The sequence below is a fragment of the Pogoniulus pusillus genome, chromosome 1 (assembly GCF_015220805.1).
Source record: "Pogoniulus pusillus isolate bPogPus1 chromosome 1, bPogPus1.pri, whole genome shotgun sequence".
Taxonomy (NCBI): domain Eukaryota; kingdom Metazoa; phylum Chordata; class Aves; order Piciformes; family Lybiidae; genus Pogoniulus; species Pogoniulus pusillus.
This window is the reverse complement of record NC_087264.1, coordinates 13205478-13228056: the sequence shown is the minus strand read 5'-3', so window position 1 is coordinate 13228056 and position 22579 is coordinate 13205478. Positions and strand designations below refer to the sequence as shown.

Genomic DNA, 22579 nt, shown 5'->3' with positions numbered 1-22579 from the left:
CTGTGGGTGTATCTGAAATACAGTTGGTGTCAAGAAAAAGGAATTACTGATGAGTTGCAAAAGTGAGTGGGAACAACTGCAGAAGCCAGTGTGAGGGGCTGAGAATTGCATGTGTTCTTCCTGTGTTTATCCCAGGCCTACCTCACTGTGTAATCTTTTTTATGAAATTCAGTATCTTTGTGTGTAGCATGTTCCCAGTAGCCCAAAGGGACCTGCAGTCTAGTAAACTATGGTACACAGGATGTAAGAAAACAAATAATGGAGCCACTATTTATTATCTTGATATATGACCTCTTATGAACATATCTAAAACAACTTCCAAGTTAGGCTTTGTCTTCAAAATGAAATTTTTATTTATAATTTCAACTTGTAATACAATAAAATACAATATTGTGCTGACAAACATGCTTTTCTGCAAGGAGAATTCTTGCTTATATATTCTGATTTTAAATAGATGGGAGTCCCAATTTAATTAGTTCCTGATGTTCATTGTAATTAACTTATTAATAGCAGTATTTATAAAGCACTAATTGCAGACTGTACATAACTAGGGAGTGATGACATAGAACAAAAGACAACAGTTAATCAGTTTTGGTTAATTGAGTGTTAATTACTTCACACATTTCTTCAAAATTCAAAAGCCAGCTTCCGTGGAGTCATGAACTGCTTCACTATTTCATCTGTGACCTGCTTCCGTCTCTCTTGATGAGCTGCTACCAAGGGCTGCAGTGTTTCAATAAGAACTTTCTTCAGCTCACCCGTGAGCAATTCCCCACTTGTGTATGCCTGTCAAGAGAGTGTTGATTCCTAAATATGGTGCTACATGGAAAAAAGACTCACTGAGAAGCATTTCTTTAAAAGCCTGCCCCTAGCAAATACAGATTTGGATGTCTTAAAAATAAGCACATGCCTTAGCAGATCATGTGGTATCACTCTGAAACAAACAGCTTTAATAATTGCTGGTTGCCTTTCAAGAGATTAAGGCAGCTGGGCAATTTCATATGTGATGAGCTGTATGGACTGAATAAGCTACATTCACAAGAATTTAATTGGGAAATCCTCACAATTACTTGCAGGAAACTGCTTATTTTTCTCCCCAGTCAGCCTAAACAATTTTTCTCTGCAATGAGAGGTACAAATTCTCATATTTTTCTCTCATTGCATTTGGGTAAGAGATTAGGTGATAAAAATATCCTTCTTAGAGCAAAGACATTCAGACTCTGGGTTCACACTAGTAGTCATATTCACAGTTGGTAATCTGTTCAGTTGCTGTGACACTGAACATGCTTTAACTAGAAGAACAAATTCACAGCTGACTGGTTCAGCCCTGAATAGAAGTCATGGCTGCGGCCATTCAGATATGATTTGAAATGGCAATAGACTCACCTTCCTTCCCCCTTCCTAATACCAATTCAAAGTGCGACTGTTGCTGATACTCACTCAGCAACAGTAAAAGATGTTAACAAAAAAGGAACTCAATTGGTGTCATTTCAGTGGTGTTTTTTTTTTTTGAGGGGTAGTGCTCCAGGAGTTGAGCTCTGTAGCAGAGTTATGCTGTTGTTCAGTGGTTAGAGACTAATGGAAAACTGCTCAATATGTCAAATGTGCTCCAGATTTCCATAAGGAATTTACAACAGTTCGCATGGTAGCTGTCCAGAATTGCTCTAGTGTGAGGAGAAGAAATAGTAGTTCTTGACTTTCTTGCAGCTGTTTCCAGTAAGGAAAAGCTGATAAAATATGACATGGGTACTATCAACAGCACAGTACAGGTACTGCCTTCCAGGAACACACACTGCCTAGTACTGATCAGATAGCTGAAGGATATGAAATGTCATGCTACTACCTCCAAAGGCAGAATTCTGCCAGATAGGCTTAAGGAAACGCAACTTCTGTGTATCAGTTTTTGCTTAGGATCAGTGTCTCATAGCTATTACACTTACTGTGATAAAGCACCAAAGCCCCAGCAAACTTTAGATGTGAACTTCTCTAGTTTTGCAGAATATTTAGGTTCCTTGCACGTAATGAACTGGCAGAGTGTATCATACAATTAAAACATTAATCCCTAAGGTGGCCTAATTTGAAAAGGGATGTTGTTCTATAGTCTCAGAGTTACTTATGAAAATATGAAGGATTTATATATTTATTTAGCTTTAAGTAAGAGATAAATTGTTCTGTGAGAAAAAAGAAACAAAAGCAAAGATCTCAATATTGGAACTTGGAGTGGATGGAGAGCAGAGCACCACAATTACCCTCCTGGAGAAGGTAAATAGGAGGACTTAGTAACACCTTTGCCCTCGTGGTAATGAATGAATACTATTCTCTTCAGCTCGGCTACTTACTTGCTTCAGTTGTTCAAGCCTGTCATCATCTTCTAGGAAGAAAGTCAAGTACATGAAAGACACATCAACATCACAGTTACCGCCGTACTTCCTGTGCTCTTCGACAGTATCTCTGCCTCCTGAGAAGGCATGCTTGTTAATCTGAAACAACATCATGATGTTATTGTCTGATTGCTACTAAATTCTGGATAAGTATATCATAAACAGAGCTGTGTCACGATCCTCCACACACTGTATTAACTAGCTGGGGGTGAGTGGGGCAAGTTAATGCAGAGCCTTAGGCCTGAAGTAGAGGCACAAAATTAGAATCCAGCAGAGATTTGCATGATCAGAACAAAAATAAAGCAAGAATTACCCAATCTTGAAAAATAATAATAAAAAAGTCCTTTTTTGCTGAAGCTGTTGTCTAGTGGGATAGAATATGTGCTTGAAGGAAATGTACTTCATGTAAGAGCAAATAAGATACTTGTTAAGAAATTAATTTTGAAAGAGGTGAAGAAGGGATGAAGAGTTTTGAAGAAATACTAGAGAGAACCTAGTCTCCTTCTCTCAGGGAAAAGGGAAAAAAGAGAAGGCAAATGTAAGGATTACAAAATTCTGGACAGAATGGCTAAAATTAGACACACACTGAATTGTTCAGTCTGAAAATGGAGTAAGTACTGAAACCCTCCCTCTTTTTTAGCACAACTTTCTATGGTACATGAACTGCACTGGTGAATAGACCTACTTGCTAATCCCATTCCCAGTAAATTTGCAAGCCACTGGCCTATTCAGCAAAAGCATCCATGTGTAGAATCACCAGAAGATGCTGAGCTTCCTACGAATTCAAAGAAAATAAATTGCCAGGAGAAGGGAGAAAAAAGTATCTTCCAACCACAAGATCAGCTTTCATTTGGCTCTTTTTCAGATACCATCAACAGTCAAAAGACACACAAGCATACAAAGCAGATTTTTTTTTTTTACTTCACTTTAGTTCTGGTATCTAGGAAATGTCATATATTTACAATTTCTGAACATTCTTATTGCCTGTACAACTATCAAGTCCTTTTCTGAATCTTTCTAACCAGCATGCTACAGATAATGTCTTGTGGCAATGAATTACCTACAAAAGTGATGCATCGATGAGTATCTCAAGGAAATAAATCACTGTCTGCCCTATTACATCTATTCTTCCACTGTAGGACAGCCTGAATAGCTGTCTCAGTGTCTGTAAAGCTAAGTTTGTACATATTGTTTTGCCCTTCCTTTCACCTCTCTCTGTACTAGATTTTGAAAGTCTTTGTATGATTTTTTTTTCTCTTCCTCATCTCTCCAGTTTGCCTTCTTTGTTAAGGTAAAAGGGATTTGATACAATGTGCTAGACATTGTTTTATACAAAATATTTCCTTTATTAAAGTTCACCTTTCACATATTCTGGCACCTACTTGTTGACTGAGGGTTTCAGACTTATCTGCAATGATGCAATGATATTTTCCCTGAATTAGTAGAAATTTTGAATATAAAACCAAACCAGAACATTTTCTGTGAAAAATAAATAACTGACCTGTAGTTTGGTGTTGATAGATGAGATAAAAATGGTTTATTATAATGTTGTCATTCATCTCCTTTGATATCCCAGAAGCTTCTCATCCTTTCCTAGTATCTAGCAATTTTTCATCTTCTGTTACCTGTATGTTTTGAACCTCATTACTTAGCAATGTACTGGCAAGCTGAAAAATGCTGTAAATGGTAATTTTTGTGCAGCAGTGGTGCTTCATTTTTAACTTTCATCCATCACCAGCAGGCACCTTTCCTACTCCATTTCTTAATTTATTTGTCATAACAACAGGTGATCTTTCACTCAAGCTCTGTTTCTGTAAGGACTTGATTCTGATGGGCCTCAGAAGCTGAAATGTATTTCAGCTTGTCCTTCATCACTCAGTACTTTACATTATCTTCAGATTTTTTTCTTTATAGCTTTTATATTTCTAGCATTAGAATTAATTTATTACTTTTCTAACTAGTTTAAAGAGAGCAGAAATAGGACTTATTAACTGGATCCCTTTGCAATTACTAACTACTTGCTACTTCTGAAATGACAGATTCCTTTTTCAGACAGCATCCCTGTAACTGTGCAAAACACCTGACATTTGTATAATCCAAACACAGGAAGAATTCCAGTTCTTCAAAACTGTACTGTTTAATCAGTTTCTACATAAGATAATGAATCATCCTGAGATGGAATCATAAAAAGAATTAATCCAAGTCCACCTAGCAGAAACAACATATATATCTTTTTTTCCTGTTTTGACAGGTAGTTATTTCATGTCTGGTTATACCCATAAATCCTTTCCCAAACACTGATTTTTATTTATTTGTTTTTAAATACTGTAACATTAAATAATCTCTCACTAGATAAGAGGGAGTTTTCCTTTAAGCTCAAAAAGGCACTAGGTACATAATCAGATAGAAGAAAAGACCCCTTCTAAAACATAGGTGAAATTCTACGTAATGATTTGTGAAATGAAGGGAGGAGTGCATGGTAGCAGCAGATCTCCAAGCATCAGCAAAAGCAGAATCAGTCATGGTTGGAAGGGACCACAAGGATCATCTAGTTCCAACTCCCCTGCCATGGGCAGGAACACCCTACCCTAGATCAGGCTGGCCAGAGCCCCATCCAGCCTGGCCTTAAACACTGCCAGGGACGGGACCTGAACCACCTCCCTGAGCAACCCATTCCAGGCTCTCACCACTCTCATGGTGAACAACTTCCTTTTCATGTCCAGCCTGAACCTACCCATCTCCAGCTTCGCTCCATTCCCCCTAGTCCTGTCACTCCCTGATATCCTAAAAAGTCCCCCCCCAGCTTTTTTGTAGGTCCCTTTCAGATGCTGAAAGGCCACAAGAAGGTCATCTTGGAGCCTACTCTTCTCCAGACTGAACAGCCCCAACATTTTCAGTCTGTCCTCATAGGAGAGGTGCTCCAGCCCTCTGATCATCCCAGTGGCCCTTCTCTGGACACACTCCAGCATGTCAACACCCTTCTTGTAATGGGGGCTCCAGAACTGTATGCAGTCTAATGTGTTGTAACTGACACTGTGCAGTGCTTGGTGTCCCCAGCATTGAGAGGCAGTCAAGAGGAGCTGTTTGTTTGATTTACATCATGGATTGCTAGATTTCAAAACTATGGCAACATAATATTTATTTTTAGAGCACATGTCTCCATAGCTCCTATTGTTACACTACTGCTCTGCAGATATCAGATAAACAAACATAACGTTTTGCACATCGTTCTGGCTAATGTTTGCCCTGTTACACTAGTTGGGAAGGCAAAACAGGTATTTGATAGCCGAGCTAAATATGCATAGCTTGGTCAATTCCTGAAGAAGTTTTGTCATGAAAGGCATGGGAAAAAGATGCAGATATGTTTAAGGAAAACATTTTAAAACTGTCACTGTAACTATGAGGACCACCACTTCTTTTTGTTCTAAAGCTGTGTGCTCTCAGGTTTTTCAGATTCATACCTTTGTCTTGATTTGTTTGGGTGTATCAGTGAGGAAGATGGAGGAGTTTGGATCACTAGCACTCATCTTTGTCTGTGCTCCTTGCAGGGCTGGGAAGAAGACTGAGTGCAGTAAGGCTGGTTTAGGCTGTCCAATTCTAGGTGCCACATCCCGGGTCATTCTAAAATAAGGATCCTAGAACAATGTGGTTTAAAAGCTGATTAGTGCTGACTCATTCATGCTCTCAAAAAATCCCCCAAAGCCTATAAACCCCCCAAAAAACAAACTACAAAACATTCCAGAACCTACTTCCAGTTCACTTCCTTCAGAGGAACAACTATTTCTGTAGTTTCGCTGTACCCTCCAATTCTTTCAGTTAATAGCTGTGTTTACAAAGATTTCTATGCATTCAAATAGTTGTGAAAACTACACTTAGTATGCCTGATGGCACATGCAGAATGACATGCAAGCTTCCTCCTAAAGTGTTTAACAACTGGCACTGAATCTAATCTAAATCAGTGACCAAGCCAGCAGTGCTGTGCTGATGATCTGACTTAAATCAGCTACAACAATATTACCACATGGTATTATGGCTGATGAATGTAATTACAGCATCTTATGGTGCCTGCCTCTAAGCCTAAAATAGCTAAATCTGGCAAGTGAAGAATTTGATTCCTGGGAACCATACTTATCTAAAGTAATGACACTACCACTGTGATTTGTAGCTGACGCTCTCCCATCCTCTCTCTATAGATTGGAATTGTTAAGGCTCTGCAGCCTTTCTGACAAAATATTTTTGTGCTTTTTTCATTCTAATTGATATGAGGTTCCCCCGCTGTGGTTCAAGATAAAACTCTTGTGCTGCAAGTTGAGCTCATGACATCTTGTCCTAGTTACTGTGGAGATGCCCCTAAGTTTCTTCATACCCCCGTGTCAGTATACTTAGGCATAGATTTTACTCTTTGCCTTCAAAGATGTTAGCTCACTGTGAACTAAGTTTAGATCAACACAGAATCAAGATTGGCATGAATACATAATTGTTGGGTTAAGCCTTAATCTTTGTCAGGACACAGCACAACACCCTTTTATCTCTTCCAGCTTCTGCCTCAGAAAGGTGCTTGCAGGAATGTTTTACAGATGTTTATTACGACAAAGCTTGAATGGTCTATTAGAAAAACAAATCTATTTAAGCCAAATTAAGCAATATGATTTACTTACCTGATCAATAGCACACGGGATAAGGCAATGAATGTTCTCTTTGCCATTGAAGATCTGTGGAAATGATGAACTGAAGGATGGGGCAGCTTGAATAGCAGGAAAACTGATCTTTCCTAGGGAAAAAACATGTTTGTAAAAGCTAAGCAGCCAGTGTAGGCAATGACAAATTGAACTTTGTGAAATGTGTAAAATGCAAAGTGAATCATTCAGATGCTTAGTTGAAGATCAACATCTATATTTAACAGTGTTGCCTTATCTTTTCATCTTTACTTTCCCAAATGTCAACAAACCTTCAACACTGAAACTAATGAAAAAAAAGCAAGCTATTATGACAAAGATTTCAGAAAGGGTTCATCGGCACTTACTCTCTTCACCACTGAACCATCTACCCTTTCCAGAAAAACACATTGCTCTGAGCTGCTCATTTGTTTTCTGTCTGTGAGAGAATGACTATAGAGCTACTTACTAGGCTAGTTCATAGAATCATAGAGTCAGGCAGGTTGGAAGAGACCTCCAAGATCATCCAGTCCAATCTAGCACCCAGCCCTATCCAGTCAATTAGACCATGGCACTAAGTGCCTCATCCAGTCTTTTCTTGAGCACATCCAGGGATGGTGACTCCACCACCTCCCTGGGCAGCCCATTCCAATGGCAAATCACTCTCTGTGAAGAACTTCCTCCTAACATCCTCTAAGATCTTAGAATCACTGCTATATGCATACTGTACTCATGAAAAATCTCAGATGTGTATTCCCCAATCAAAATCCTCTCAGAAGAGAAAGCAGATAGCAGAATTTTCCAAACATGTAATGAAGCCATTTTATAAGAGCACTGTAAAATAGAAGCCTGTTCCTTGGTTATATAGTGATGGCTGAAAATACGTCATTGGCCCAGCTGGTGGACAAAGAGTGCTGTTAGTACTCAGGAACCCTGAGACTTTAACGCTGTCTTTGACATAAAATCTGTCTTGTAGCCATTAGGATGGAAACCTGGAATCACAATTAAGGAAATGCGAGTCACCTAGTACCTTGATTATTAGGCTTTTGAGCACTCCTTTACTCTCCCATCTATGTATATGCATGTGTATTAATATATCTTTTTTCTGAAAAGCTTCTATATAAATTTGAAGTAGAAATTTCTTGGAGGTACAAGTGACTATAATCACAATTTTAGAAAAACCAAACAAGTAAGTTATTTATCCTGCATACTCCACTGTTGGGTGCTTTGTACTTTGCTGTTACTAAGGCCAAAAAGTTAGGCATCATTCTAGATATTTCAATGTAAAATGGTTTTTACACTGAAGGAATCACAGTAACAGCCTTTTAGAATCGTAGAATTGACCAGGTTGGAAGAGACCTCCAAGATCATCCAGTCCAACCTAGCACCCAGCCCTATCCAGTCAACTAGACCATGGCACTAAGTGCCTCAGACAGGCTTTTCTTGAACACCTCCAGGGACGGTGACTCCACCACCTCCCTGGGCAGCCCATTCCAATGGCAAATCACTCTCTCTGGGAAGAACTTCCTCCTAACATCCAGCCTATACCTACCCCGGCACAACTTGAGACTGTGTCCCCTTGTTCTGTTGCTGGTTGCCTGGGAGAAGAGGCCAACCCCATCTGGCTACATCCTCCCTTCAGGTAGTTGTAGACAGCAATGAGGTCACCCCTGAGCCTCCTCTTCTCCAGGCTAAACAGCCCCAGCTCCCTCAGCCTCTCCTCATAGGGTTTGTGTTCCAGGCCTCTCACCAGCTTTGTTGCCCTTCTCTGGACATGTTCCAGCACCTCAACATCTCTCTTGAATTGAGGGGCTAGAAGCATGGGGTCGTCTTGCTTTTTCTGTCCATTTCATGTGTGGCAGATACTAATCTCTTTCAATTGTTACTTAAATAACGCCACAGTGAGTGAAAGCAAGCATCACTTTTAATAACATTATTTTCATACCAATGCAATCACTGTCTGTAAATCCAAAGATTCCTTTGACTTGGTTAAAAGTAACATGCTTCTGAACTTTGACAATGTTTTTGTAGAATCCAGTACTTTTTCTGCGAGAAAGAAAGTGGAAAAACAAAATAAGAAGAGCAGAAAGTGATCCAAAAGCTAAAAATGACAAAAAAAATCTAGGATGAAACCTGTTTCAGATATTTTGTGGCCTGCATTTTGTGGAGATGACAATCAGAGAATTATTTACAAAGAAGAATGTTACGTCTTTGAAGTTTAATTAATTTTTCCTACCTCCTAACATTTAGTACAAACATTTTTTGACATAATTAACTGTTTAAACTAAGAAATATATAAATTTGTAAAGAGTGCCAAAATTCCACATTGAGCCTGACTTTTACTTATGCTTCTCTGTGAAGTCAGGCACAACCTGAATAGATCACTTCTTCTGTGTTGCTTGGTTTCCCCAGTGTGTATCCCATACAGGACACTGAGTTTCACTAAAGGAATAGAAGCTTAAATTTCCAGAATCTCATTTTCCCCAGGCTAATATCCCAAGGCAACTTCCTTTTGTATTTTTGATGAAGAAAAGGAAACTGTGTTTCTGCCCTGCCCTTCTCAGATTCATGTTAAGGTATTTTTTCTATGGCAGGAAAATCAGAGGAGTGAAAGGAGGAAAAACTGCTTCACATTCTGTGATCTGTACATTATACAGTTAGTCTCTAAAATACATATTCTCTCATCCAAATCTTTGAGGAAGTTTATCACCCCACTTGGAAGGGACGCCCATTCCATTGAGGCACAAACCGCACAACTTCAATTCTGAGCTCTGCCATAAAACTTCTTCCTTCTGAGAAGGCATTTCCAATAGCAGTTTCTTTTCCTTAAATTTTCTTTAAACTTCACTCAAAGTTCAAATAATAATCCTCCATGCTGTGTTACTAAATTCACTGATCCTAGTAAGTTGCTAAAATGCCTTTTGCTGATGCAGATAAAAACACATCTCAAAAGAATTTGCTACCATCTTAAATCAATCCGAAGGCTTGAGATTCAGTTATTTTTACAACTTTGCTGGCTTAAGATGCTTTTCATCATTTTAATTTAAGCATTGCACAGAAATATTTGTTCACATGTTATACAGGGGAATGACATCAGTATATATAAAAAACATTACACAGCAGAAAAATTCATAAGCTTGCCTAAAGTGTTGTAAAACCTGTCTTGAGACTTTCAAATTCAGATACACTTTTTAAAAAGATTCCTGGATGTCAAAAGTTGGAGTAAAAATAAAAGCCTTTTTTTTTCATTACAATGCTCTACAGAAATTAATACTTACCCTAAATAGTCTAAATCAGAAAATATAAAGGTTTTATTGATGTCAAAGCCACACGCAATGATGTCTTTTGCATTTTCTCTAGCGTACTCGTATGCCTTCTCAGTTGTTAGGTCCTTCCAAAGGTATTTCTCATCATCAGTTAACTGTATAATTAAGGGAACATCAAATACTTCTTGCAACCACCTAATAAAAGCAGAAAGATTTAATCTCAAAATTAAAATCAAGCTGTAAGTCAAGCAGTCAAAATAATTCTATATATCTAAACAAAAGCTATAAAGAGGTCTGCTTCTCTTTTCTTTGTGTGCACATGCAGTTATATTGATGTGCAGAGAAGAAACACTTTAGAGTGATTATAACAACATCTTATCTGGAAAAAAAGGCTCACATTTATCCTTTCCTGTACATATGACAGCAATCATCATTTGCAATGAGAACAGAGTTCAAAGAGAGTTTTAGCTCTTTGAGTACATCTGTATGTCCTACTGCTGCAGACACTGCATTATTCAGTTACTGAGTCTCAGTGAAAACTTATGTTTATGAACAGAAGTTCTAAGGAGTGCCACAGAGCTAAGGGTGCAAGGAAGAAGGCTTTATGGTCACTGTTGCAGTTTGAGGTTAATGCCTTTAAGAAAACCACAAAGTTAAAGATCTCCAGGAGCTAGTGTCCAGAAGGTGTACCAGAAAGTGTAATCTTCATATTTCATAATCCTAAATTCTGCTTCCCTATAAAATTGGTTGCGGAATCAGTTTTCTTCCCTTTCCCCCTCTCTTTCTCCTGCTGGGAAGGACAAGCAGGTTCTTGACTCCCTGGTGGAGGAGTAAGGTCTAGTCGACTTTGACAATGCTGTCACTTAGGCCTGGAACTGCTTAACTGGGGAAGAGGTAAAAGAGCAGTCTGTTCTGCTTAAAACCACAACAGCAATGCACGGATTATGATCACTTTTCACTGAAGGTAAGATTGCATTAAGTTCATTAATATTCACCTCACTTACACAGAACTCCCTGCAATGTATCATTTTGGCAGTTCCATAAATCACATTCAACACTTCCTTAGAAAATGCTTTGATTAATATAAACAGCAGAAATAACTTACTTTGCAAAGATAAATTGGATAAGATGACCAACATGCATTGCCTGAGAGGATGGCCCTCTGCCTGTATAAAGGTAAAAGGACTTCTTATTTTCATAAGCATCAAGGATTTGGTCCATATCTCTAAAGAAAAATCAGAAAACATGATGAAACTCTTTAGGAGGAAACACATATAGTAAAAATTCCTATTTGAAATTTGAGTGGCTTTAAAAGAAAAAGATTTTGTTGCATTTTTTTTCAAGTATTGCCTTTTTCAGAAGAAAACACTCAAAGAATATTTAAAAATTAAATATTAAATATTAAAATGAGCAATATAATGTTTATGTAGTTCAAGTTATATATTAAATTTAATAATTCAAATCATATAATCTATGTATACAATATATTAAAAAATGTGCAACTTTTATAAGTACTTAATTGGAACAATTAAGGCCTAGTAAAATGGAGCTGGGTTCAAACAACCAGCTTGGAATGGTCTATTGTAGAGGCTAATGCCCTAAATCACACTCAGGCACTCATCTGAAATGTCCTAGTTGACATAGCCCAAGAGCCCATGCATGCTAACAATTAAACAGTGTAGGTGATTGTCAGGCTGGTGCTTAAGATTATTTCCTAGGACTTTCTTCATGTAGCACTGCAGATCCAGAGGTCCACAGCACATGTGGACCCTTGCTGAAATAAGCAGTGCCAGCATACGAGCTCTGGAGTTGTCCTCTACACCAATGCTTTTGCCTGGCTGTTAATGTAGAGTCAAAATGGAATGTGGATTCTGTCCACATTTCTTCAATCTGGTATTAGTGAGGATGTATCAGAAGCTGATGCACACAAGGGTTTCAAACATTGCCAGGTTTAATTGTCTAGGTTCTAATTTAAATTCCCAGAGACTCAAATATATTTGATAGAACCAATAGCAATTTTATAGAGTGCCCTTCTCTCTTCCCCTTTCTTTCCCAAAAGAAAAGAATTAGATGTAGAGAGCGGAAAAGGTAAGCACACCCAAATAAATAATCTCACTCTGATTCGGAAGTTAAATAGAAGAAAAGTTTAACAATAAATTAAAAAGGTATCTGAGGTAGGGAAGTTACAAAGTTATAGGGAAGGTAAAACACATATAAAATGTGTAAATACAACCAGATTTTGATGGCAATTCGTTTGTTTGCCTCGTGGGTGATGGCCACATGGTAAAACAAAGAGAACCAGGAACAGGATGGTGATACTGGTAAGCAGGGAGCATAGCAAGAGCAAGAGAACAAGAAGTCCCTCTGCTTTTATAGACCTTTAGACAGGAAGGGGGGAGTGGGCTAACCACGAATCACCTGGTGGTGTTCAGACCCACCCGTGGGGAGGGGTCAAGACCACCTAGAGTCAGGTTCAAGGTCACTCCCCCTGGAGGGTTAACCCTGTACACCAGGAAAAATCTGCAGTAGCTGTTAATTTCAAATGACGCAGCTGGTTTCCCTTGGTCTAAAAGAACATGGCCTGTTGGTAGTTTGAGGTTTCTTCCAATAATGCTCACAGAAGGTCTAAGAGTTTTAAAACAAGAAAAAACTCACCTGTGAGAAAAAAAGATTCCTCTGCGTAGAAAGCGGTGAGGTTTTTGCCCAGTAGCTCTTTCTATTCGATTGATCAGGTCAGTGTCAATTTTACTGCTGCCAAACCGAACTATGATTTTAAAACATTTAAAACAAAAAGTTAAAAAAAAAAGGCCATAATATTGCTACAAACAGATCTTGGATTACCAAGCATGTACTAAAAAAGCCTAGATTAAAAAAGGGTATCTACTTCTTCAAGTCTCAGGTAAAACAGCCAGATTTTCCTGATTCTTGTCAGAAGTTGCAGCACTCACTCCAGTACTGACTTATCATGAGATCAACTTGCAATATTAATTACTGCAAATGCTAAAGTACTCATGAGAACAAAACAGAGACTCTGGATGTAAAGCTAAATTTTACAGGTACAAACCACCTAGTTCCATCTATTGCAACTACCTTAACCACTGTCCCGGGTTAGGGTGGATCCCTTCTCCGGTAGAATAAACTCACCACAACACAGAATTTTTTTTGAAAGTCAGGGAAAGATGAAATTGTAGTTCTTATAATGTAATAGTATAAAGAGGAAAAAACTACTAGAGAAAAAAAAGTACAATAACCTTAAGGAAGACGGGGAAGGGGTCGAGCGGTGGCGAAGCAGCAAAAGCAGCAGCAGCCAAAACAGCAGCTGGGAAAGACAGCAGGCAGGCGCAGCTTAAGCAGCAGAAGCCAGCAAGGGGAAAAGAACAAGCTGTGCTTCTAGACATAAAGCTCTTGATGCTCCAATGAAATTATATTAACTTATCTAATGTTGCCATTACATGGCTTGTCCCTGGAATGTTCACCTCTCCCCTATGTCTGAGCTAGAAAATCAGCTCAAATGGCCACAATCACAGAGATTACACTGGCAAATTGCATAGTTCTAAGACATGTCCACACAGAAGAAGCACTTTAGGTCTTCCTAGCTATTAACAGGACATATCACTGACATTTGACAAATCTCAATTATCATGACAGTTTCCTAAGGAAACCAGAAACAAAGACATTAATTAAAACGCATTAATTATGCAGCTAGCAAACGGTGACTTACATGACTACTATACTTCTGCCCCGTGGAAAACATGGCAATCACTTTGAATGTCCTCCTGTAGAGTCAGATGTACTCTGAGTAGTTCCCTCCTTATAGAATCACAGAATGGTTTAGGTTGGAAGGGACTTGAAAGATCATCTAGTTCCAATCCCCTGCCATAGGCAGGGATACCTCTCACTAGGTCACTCAAGGCCCACATCCAACCCAGCCTTGAAAATCTCCAGGGAGGGAGCATCCACAAAGTCCCTTGGCAACCTGTTCCAGTGTCTCACCACCCACACTGTAAAGAACTTCTTCCTAACATCTAGTTTGAATCTCCCCTCTTCAAGTTTAAACCCATTACCCCTTGTCCTGTCATTACAAGACCTTGAAAATAGTGCCTCCCCAGCCCTCCTGCAGGCCCCCTTCAGATACTGGAAGGCTACAACAAGGTCTCCTCAAAGCCTTCTCTTCTCCAGGCTGAAGAGCCCCAACTCTCATAGTCTGTCCTCATAGCAGAGGTGCTCCAGCCCCCTGATCATCTTTGTGCTCTTCTCTGGACTTGCTCTAACAGGTTGATGTCTTTCTTGTATTGGGGGCTCTAGAACTGTACACAGGGCTCCAGAACTTCCAACATTTCTACAATACTTAAAATCCCTCCAAAAGAACAAAAAAATCTTCTTCATATGTCCTACGTAAGTAACAAGAATCTTGTCTGCTTATACATTCTAATAATTACCTTTTTTTTTGCCCCTACTGATGCATATTTTTCTGTATATTTTGTCTCCAACTACCTTCTGTAGACTAAGCCAATACACACTTACATTTAACATGGACTTAACAACAACACTGCAGAGCTAAACGAATGCTGACAACAGCATCTGAGCTCCCAAAAGCAAGTAATGGTTACTGCCACATGAGGCTGTATGCTCTATCATGAGCAGAAACCAGCAATTTAAAACTGAGGCACTGTATATGAACTGAAGATTTAAAATAATGAAAAAAAAAGCAAGAAAGCAAGCAAGCAGAGTAAAAACTACTGAATAGTTCTCCTATCTGTTTCTACGCTAGACTGAAGCAAGCTATTAACATAGTGGACTGTAAAACAAATAAGGAAATTAACTAAACCTGTTTCTTAAGCTACAAAACTTTGCAGGTTGTATGAGCTGCATCTTCCTCATTCCACCTAATGCTTAGTTTTTCAATCAATAATGTGTCTTCTGAAGAAGTCATTATGCATGTAGATTTCTGCATTAGTTTCAGATAATCCCTGCACTCCCTAATTCAGAAGTCAAGGCAGATGTGGAGAGACAGTAGGAAGAATCTACAGCGTGGCCAGATTGCTCTAGGCTCTAGTTTTTCTGCATCACAGATGCTGAAGATGCAGACACTGAAGTCAGGGTGTTTTCATCAATGTAACTTAATCTATTAACAGTCCTTATGCCAAAAAAATCAAACTGCAAGTAAAACCTTCATTTCAAGCTGAAAAGTTCTTTGGAAAGTATTTAGGTCTTCCACAACTAATGCCTGCCTGGGGCATTTTCAATACTTTTGCCATGTGAATGCTATGAGCAAACATAAATTAAATGTTACCTATGAAGGTTCTGATCAGGGTTTGTGGTGATGCTTTGCTGTCTCTGTTAAGATTGCTTTACATTAATTCCTTAGTAGCAGTGAAGGAAGAGTTATACCTATAAGTTTGTCATAATCCACGCCTTTTGCATTTGATGTCTGCACAGTCCAGGGGTCCACAAAGTCCTCATCCTCTTCTTTATTTGTACCATTGTTTATTAATACAAGATCTTTAGGAGGCAAGCCTGCCTGATAATCTTGTCCAGTTGTTGCTTTATATGACAGTTTTAATGATAATAGCATCCTCACTGCAGCATCAATTTCATCCTGAATAAAGGAAAAAACCACATTTGACTTTACATACTTAGACAATTACATTAATGTCTTAGCCTTTCAAAGTCCTGCATCCATGCTTTGACTTGAATTGCATTATTTGTACATAAAAGCTTAGCGTTTACAAATTTGCAGCATCACTGACAAAGGTAAAGAAAAAAACCAAATAGGTCATTTTCTTAACCAGCAGAATTTAAAGCATTGTCATTGCTAAGATATTTAAAGCACCTCTGTCTCACTTTTCAGAGGTATGACAAATTTAACATTGTAAGTGCAAAATCTGAAGATATATAAATGTAATATAAATTCTCTAGTTCACAGTGCTTCTAGTAGCTCACCTTCAAGTAATTTCATTTTATTCATTACAATCCATAGACAGGCTTGAAGACATACTAGAACAAAAACTACTTTATGTCTTATATGGTTATGACCTTTTTAATACAAAGCTATTGTAACATCTCATGCAAGCAATAAATAGACCAATACTTAATTGAGCTCTTAGTTTTCAGAGTTTACTCCCATAGGTGATACACTAAGACAGCCCCTATTAAAACTGAGTTCTCTTTGCCAACATGGCGATGACAGATCAGGGATCTTTAACGGCAAGTTACTGGATCACTTAAGGTAGATTAAGCAGGGCCTATCAGTATAGTTACAGGAAGACATTATTTGCTATTGTGTACAATAATGCATGTAAAAAAGATTTTAATGAAGCAGCTAAATCCAGGGAAGAATGCAAGTGATATAAACTCCATGTGAAAATCATGTATCTTGGATCTCATCACGTATCACGGCAACTTGCTTAAGTACACTTCCAGGAACTTCTATGACTCTCTATTCTTGAGGAGTAAAAACTTTGCTCTTGCTAGTGACTACCTTGCTCCAGATAAGAGCAATTTACAAAATGGACATAAATACTTCCTAACAAATATTTTTTTTTCTTACAGCAATACAAAATAGATCTCAGAACAATCATATTCTTCAGCACTCTTGAAGACAGTCCTAACTTGAAAAAAAGATGGCTTGAAAATAAGAAATGGAAATACCTTTGGTGCTTTTCCTGCTTTCAATGCTCTCACTTTCTCCCCTTGTTCAGTTACTCTTTGAAACAGCTGAAGTGGACTCAGAGATTTCAAATCACAGTTTGGATTATCAGCCATTTTGCCAGATCTGTTTATTTACAGTTCAACTAAGTGTAATGTCTTCCAATTCTTCGGCTTGCACATTCAAAACAGCAGCAACCACAAGAACTGTAGAGCAAAAAACAGTGCAGTTCATTTTTTCACTTACATCCTGAACATCAAATGAGAATAAGAATATAAAAACTGTAATGACCCCATACCTAATTATATTCCCATCAGATTAATGAGGAGACATTAATACAATGAAGAGCAGCTTCATACAGAAATAAACTGAAACTGACAAGAGTATTGAATAAATTTAGAGAACACTCTTAATGTTGTTTGTCTACAAAACCTTTTAGAAGTAATTTTTTTCACAAAGGTAGAAGTAATTAAATATGCATACAATTCAGAACATCTCAGAACAGCTGGTAGAGATTACTTTTGTGCCACTTGATATTCTGTCAAATTCTGAACGATAAAGAGATTTTTATAACTACCATATGGATTTTTTGTCTTAATCTATGTAGTATATTACTTAAATCCAAAGATATACAAGAGAAAAGATTAGTCAGCTTCTTTATTACTTTTCTAGAAGTTACAAAACATGCTGATGACAACAGAACAACCATTGGGTAAGCAATAGGCTGTGAATTTAAGGCCTGTTTCTTGGCAGTACATAGGAAAAATAAACCTAGGAACTGGCTTAAAATGATGAAATAGCTGAGAGTAAGAACAAAGTAGTTTTCCTACACCTGACATACACCTTGATCACTGAAGCTAACACATTGCACACCCATGCTTTCACAAATGGGCTTCTCTTCCATGGCAACACCTATTGCATTGTATTTATTAACAGTATAGAATCACAGAACCAGCCATGTTGGAAGAGACCTCCAACATCATCCCATCCAAACTATCACCCAGCCCTATCCAGTCAACTAGACCATGGCACTAAGTGCCTCATCCAGGCTTTTCTTGAAGACCTCAAGGCACGGTGACTCCACCACCTCCCTGGGCAGCCCATTCCAAAGGCAAATCACTCTCTCTGGCAAGAACTTCCTCCTAACATCCAGCCTAGACCTCCCCCAGGACAACTTGAGACTGTGTCCCCTTGTTCTATTGCTGGTTGCCTAGCAGAAGAGACCGACCCACATCTGGCTACAACCTCCCTTCAGGTAGTTGTAGACAGCAATGAGGTCACCCCTGAGCCTCCTCTTCTCCAGGCTCAACAACCCCAACTCCCTCAGCCTCTCCTCATAGCGTTTGTGTTCCAGGCCTCTCACCATCTTTGTTGCCCTTCTCTGGACACATTCCAGTATCTCAAAGTTTATCTTGAATTGAGAAGCCCAGAACTGGACACAGTACTCAAGGTGTGGCCTGATCAGTGCTGAGTATAGGGGAAGAATAACCTCCCTTGTCCTGCTGGCCACACTGTTCCTGATGCAGGCCAGGATGCCATTGGCTCTCTTGGCCACCTGGGCACACTGCTGGCTCATCTACAGCCTACTGTCCACCAGTATCCCCAGGTCCCTTTTCACCTGGCTGCTGTCCAGCCACTCTGTCCCAAGCCAGTTGCGCTGCTTGGGGTTGTTGTGGCCAAAGTGTAGAACTCTGCACTTGACCTTGTTAAATCTCATCCCATCATGCAGTTTAAATGTTCAAAACAGAGGACAGAACAGCATTAACTTGACATGGGAAGAGTGTTTAAAGCCCATTATGTTTCTGGTTATAGCGAGCTTCCCATATTTACAGAGAAGAAAATAGGTGTTAAAAATGGCTAAGGAGGACACCATCTGTCAGAAAAACAACACTGTAAGGGAAACTGCAACTAACTCGAATCCATTTGGATGAACAATAATAAGGTACATAGAGAAGCCTACAGAGACTTATAAAACAATTTCATAAAACCTGAGGCTTTTAAAATGAGGTAACAGTGGAGATGGTAACAACAAAGATGAACTGAGGGAAAAGTAAATTTTTAAGGAAAACTATCACTGCAGCTTGGGTGGGGTTGTGAAGTGCTGCTTCACAATTGGATGGGGTCAGTTTATGAAGTGCTGCTTCACAATCAGATGTGGGCTGTTTATGAAGCCGCCCAAGCTATTGCACACTTTTTTATTTGAGGAAAGTGATGTCATCTCAATCATAAACCTGATGCTTATTTCACATGCACTTGTGCTAGTTTGAAGCTAGCTAGAATGTTTTGGTGGGAAGATTTAGATCACAGGCTGTGAAAGAGAAACCATGGTGATGTCTACTTCACTCATAAGTTTGCTGAGAGGTATAAGAACAAGAATGTAAATATAGGCAAGACATTCGGTCACTGCCTGGGCTTTGAGCTGCATTTCTCTCTCTCTCTCTAACCTAACCTGCCATCTCTCTGATTAATCCACCTGCTTCCTAACCCCCCTGGCCAACCCTCCAGTCTGCCTTGGGTACAAGGCAATGTCTGGGGTAAGGTAGAGAGGAGTGGCAGAAGGTGGAAGGGCAGTTGGGAGACCCTCCTGGGGACTCAGGTTGCTGAGAGGGCTGTTGTGTTTTTGTATTACCTTTTAACTTGTATATTTCTGTATATAACAGTATATATATTGTGAATATCTGCTTGTATATCCTGATAAGCTGTAAATGTAAGCTTCATTCAATTTCCAGAGCTGTCTGAGTCTAGTCTGGGTGATTTTAAAAAGTGTGTGCGTGTGGGTGTGGGTAACACCCAAACCATCACAGCACTGTATTCAGATGTGAGTGAGAAATGCAATGCAAGTCAAAAGAGCTGGAATTTCATAGAGTTGGAAACAGTGGTGTGTTGAAAACACAGGATTCACCCTAAGCATCCTCTGTAGTGATATGCCCATGCTCACAAAGGCAGCACTCTGTACCCATGTAAACTTCTTCTAAACTGCAAAGGACTGTGTCTCTCTGGAGAGATTCCTTAACATATTATTGATCCAGTGCTATGTAAGAGGCATGAATACAAGATACAGAAGTGAACAATAAAAGCTGTTAATAAAAATACAAGTTCATTTGGCTCCCTTCTTCCAGAATTAAAAAAGAAGAAACCAAACATCTAATATTTGCATTTGTTGTTCAGTATTTCAAACCTTTCCTCCTACAACAATGATCATCCTAATTGCAACCTGGGTTACATTTACATAGCATGTATTTAAACTGTCGCTGTGAAAGCCTTCACCTGCCTAGAAAACTTAAGAAGGACGATTTGGTAACTTGCTGGTTGCCAGAACATACCTATTACTAAGGCTATGTTTATCAGGCAGCTGCAATATTCCCAGATTTCAGCTTCAGTTAAATACCCTGAGAAAGCTGAGAAGTCAAATTTTATTTGCTTAGTCTATTAACACTGATATCACATTTAGACTAGTAACTGACTAAAATAAGACCAATTGATGTATTATCAGTAACACTTAGCTGTGATTAGTTTGACTGAGCTCTTTTTAAGAAGTAATTTGAAGTATATCAAACAATTCTATGATGTATTCCTTATTTACTTATACTCTTTTATTTGAATACTACTGCTTTCTCATGGGCTCAAGATACTTGGATAACTGGAAAATAAAGTATAAAGAGCAAATTCATATGAGAAAATGTTAGTGAAGATTAAGACACATCTTTTTCACAGAAGTATGCCAACTATACATACTTGCTTAAAATGTTACAACATAAAAAAAGGCAAACAAGAATCATCCTTTGGTGTATAACAAATTGCTGTTTTAATGCAATTCCTGAAAGTACATCCTTACTGATAGATTGCTTCCATTCAGAAAGGCTGAAATGACACAGCTGCCACTGAGCATGTATACTAGAGTGTAGAAAAAGAGACTCTTTAGAAAGTTTGCAATGCTATAGATTTGAGCTGAGCAAAGAACATCAAATGAAGGTGCATTTTCATTCAGACTGAAAAACTGATCTAATCACTGCAGCAAGAGATGAGGACATTATGATTGCAGAATGGAAAGGATATTAAACTTATCTCTATTTTCCTGAGTGCTGGATAGAATTCAAGCCAGGACTCATTAATATGGAACTTTCAAAGTTCATAAATGCAACTGTGAACCTTCTAAAAGGAATGTCTGGATATTCAGCATTTTATCATATTTTTTCACTGATATTATCAAAACTAACAGTCTCAGATACATTAAACATCACACAAAAATAAATTTAAGGGGAAAAAATGCAAGGGGAAAATATTTGAGAATGGACTATCAGAGTATTTAGGACCAGGGTCTAAGATGAACCTAAAGGTTTGTGGTGTGAACTTGAAAGGCAAGAACTGTATGCCTTTTCTATCCACACAATGCAGGGTAACTCATGATGGGTATTACTAGTGACTGCTTCAGCATATTAAATCGTCAGACAAAGGTCAGAAATGATCTCTGGCACAGGTATCAGAAAACAGCTGTATTCCTCTCTCCTGCTGCATGGCAACCTATGACAATCTCACTGTTCTCTACCTGCTTCGGTACCTTAGAGACCTGAGAACCAGAGAACAGGGCTTCCCATTATTTTAAAAGCTCTTTTGTGGCAAACATGGCATGAAGGTTCACCAAGACTTAAAAAACGACAGCAATACAGAAGGCTTGAAAATGTTTTCATTAACCAACAAATTAATGCGACTATAAGTCTGACAGTACTTATGCTCCTGAAAATGGTTTTGCCTTCTGGAAATGAAACTGAAAAATAAAAAGCGAATTTAAAGCAGTTAGTACACACACAGATGTGTAAAACATGCCTTGAGAAGTATTCCAACACAGACTACATTTCATAGTAACTGTACCTTCCCAGTCACGGTAACAAATCAATTTATGTATGAGAGTACAATAGAAGTGTGCAAGATGATTCCCACTGTGAATCTTTACTACATTACAGCTGCTAAGAGGTAAGCTCTTGTGCACAGTAAGCTGACATGTTTAACCCTGGAGGCTTGCAGTACTTCCCTTGCCGTCTTTACCCGGGCAAAGCAAAGGCACTCCACAGCTCTGTCCTCTCTGGGCCGCATCTTCCAGCAAGCAAGACCCAGCCTCCTCCCCTTTCCCACAGTAAAAGGGCTTTCCATGCAGACGCTTTGGTAAAACAGCCAAGGGGGCTGCAGCTCCCGCAGGAAGTGGAAGAAAAATCTCTCTCAGCGCATGGACTCCTCGTAAAAGGAGGAAGGAAATGTACCTAGCAGACATCCAGCAGAGACGTCTCCCTTCTGCCCCCAGTCCCGGCGCCCCGTACTAACCACGGGGGCGGCAATAACCACCCCAGGACCCCTCCTCCCCCTCCCCCAGATCTCTCACCAAGGCCCATTCACGCCTCGGCTGGACGCCGTCCGGACCCGCTCGTTTCACCGCTCCTCTCTCATTGACATTGCATCAGCCCCCAGCCGGCACCACACTCACGACTCTCGGCTGGGAAACGCGTACCCTCGGAACCATTGCTTCTCATTGTCCTTCCTCCCACTGCAGTTACCAGCTTGCGAAGCGCCCTCCCCATGGACCACAGCGATAGAAGAACGGCCCCTACGCGCCCAGAGAGCCTCGGCTTGGCCTGT

At 39.3% G+C, this 22579-nt stretch overlaps 1 protein-coding gene across 2 annotated transcripts; it reads right to left on the bottom strand.

The window, feature by feature from the left end:
* Positions 1–323: 323 nt before the first annotated feature.
* Positions 324–22563, bottom strand: WARS1 (tryptophanyl-tRNA synthetase 1). Of its 2 annotated transcripts, none has more exons than XM_064174387.1 (11): positions 22452–22563; positions 16954–17157; positions 15694–15901; positions 12958–13066; positions 11408–11527; positions 10315–10497; positions 8982–9082; positions 7040–7152; positions 5843–6016; positions 2340–2480; positions 324–786 (listed from the first exon to the last, which is right to left on the bottom strand). In XM_064174387.1, exons 2-11 carry the CDS (start codon positions 17065–17067, stop codon positions 628–630), a joined length of 1422 nt encoding a protein of 473 aa, XP_064030457.1. In that variant the 5' UTR covers positions 17068–17157; positions 22452–22563; the 3' UTR covers positions 324–627. The 2 variants fall into 2 exon arrangements, with proteins under 2 accessions (XP_064030457.1, XP_064030373.1); XM_064174303.1 differs by lacking the exon at positions 22452–22563 and adding an exon at positions 22326–22414.
* Between the last annotated feature and the right edge of the window lie 16 nt (positions 22564–22579).